The sequence below is a fragment of the Anastrepha ludens genome, chromosome 5, assembly GCF_028408465.1.
Source record: "Anastrepha ludens isolate Willacy chromosome 5, idAnaLude1.1, whole genome shotgun sequence".
NCBI lineage: Eukaryota > Metazoa > Arthropoda > Insecta > Diptera > Tephritidae > Anastrepha > Anastrepha ludens.
Genome location: NC_071501.1, coordinates 72,829,408 through 72,830,742, shown reverse-complemented (window position 1 = coordinate 72,830,742; position 1,335 = coordinate 72,829,408). Strand labels below are relative to the sequence as shown.

The following is a 1,335-nucleotide window of genomic DNA, read 5'->3' as shown; positions in this document are numbered from 1 at the left end:
TTTATTCATTTTCATTGTGGTATTGCACTAAATAAATAAGGTATAATATCATTGTCATTAAAACTTTTAAGCCACTCAAGTGGTTAATATCAAATAGTCCACACAAATGGAATTGCAACTTTTTACTGCAGCAAATGATCGTGAAACTTTCCAGCTGCAAACAAAAAATTACTAATTAAATTTGCTTATTTTTTTCTTAAAAACTCAAACAATATTTTATTTACACTCCGCTCCACAGGTATCGCCAGCTCCGTCTTTTCACTGAAACCGCGCAATATTTCCAATGTCGTTCGCGAAGTTACCACCGCTAACTCACAAATTGTGATCGTCAACCAGAAGTCCAAAACATTTACAAAGAATATTTGCGCTACTGCCAACACGTTTGCCGCATTCAGCGCGAATGTCTTGCCACTCCAAAGCAAACGTATATAAAATAATACCTCGATGTTGCAGGCGGTCACGCAGGCAACAACCAGCAGCAGCTGAAACTGGTGTATGCGTGTGTAGGCTTCACACAGACGTATCAGGCGCAAATAAATGGATGCGATGGTATCGATTTCCACGACCAAAAGGCGGCAGTGACGCCGCTGCACTTCAATATCGGCAATAGTTTGTAGGCGTCTATTCAATACCCAAATAAATCGATAAGTGTACAGCACAGCGAGGAAGAAGTGTGCCAAAACGAGAAATATTACATTTGTTAGCAACGCCATTAGACACATCCATAGAAAAAATATCCAACCAGCATTCACGGCTAATGTTGTTGTGTAAATATATGAGGTGTTTTGTAGTACAATGGCAAAACCTTTCCAAAGCAAATAACAGTCGAAAATCGCACATTCGTTGACCAAATGTTTATAACGACAAAAGTAGTCGGATTCGATTGTGGCAAACTCATTGAATAGCAGCTGTAATTTCTGACGACCAGTCCAATTGACACACCACGTTAAAATTACTGAACTAAGGCTGGCGTATGACGTGAAGCGATTGAGTATCTTAATGAGAGGCTCGTCGGTTTCTAAAGGATCTTCGAAATAAGAAAACATTGGCAAAACAAATGCCATCATAGCGACGAATATGACATTTATAAATATATTGTAAATACTAATCCATTTTGAGGTCACGAATCGTTGCTGTCGCTGGTTGTAGTAAAAAGGGAGGAGTCCAAAGCAGATGGAAGACACAAAGGTAGATTTGAGAAAAACTTGTGAGATGCGCCTACGAAGGCGGTATGACTTTAAAGCGCACATTTCTGCTAGTCGAAAGTGTTAGTTAGAAGTTACTATTTTAGTGAGTTCAATATAAACTTGCCTCTGCATTTCGCAAGAAATTCTA

The 1,335-nt window shown here is 39.0% G+C and overlaps 1 protein-coding gene across 1 annotated transcript; it reads right to left on the bottom strand.

The window, feature by feature from the left end:
• Nucleotide 1: 1 nt before the first annotated feature.
• LOC128864759 (gustatory receptor for bitter taste 22e-like) lies at nt 2–1,064 on the bottom strand. The gene is made up of 2 exons (XM_054104516.1): nt 225–1,064; nt 2–154 (listed from the first exon to the last, which is right to left on the bottom strand). Exons 1-2 carry the CDS (start codon nt 1,062–1,064, stop codon nt 2–4), a joined length of 993 nt encoding a protein of 330 aa, XP_053960491.1.
• Nucleotides 1,065–1,335: the final 271 nt, after the last annotated feature.

Bases quoted from the DNA above. Each gene is read 5' to 3' on its own strand.
- LOC128864759 (XM_054104516.1), bottom strand. From the start codon at position 1,064: ATGGCATTTGTTTTGCCAATGTTTTCTTATTTCGAAGATCCTTTAGAA. The intron at 155-224 runs GTAAATAAAATA...TTTTGTTTGCAG, and splicing joins CGATACCTGTGGAGCGGAGT to CTGGAAAGTTTCACGATCAT.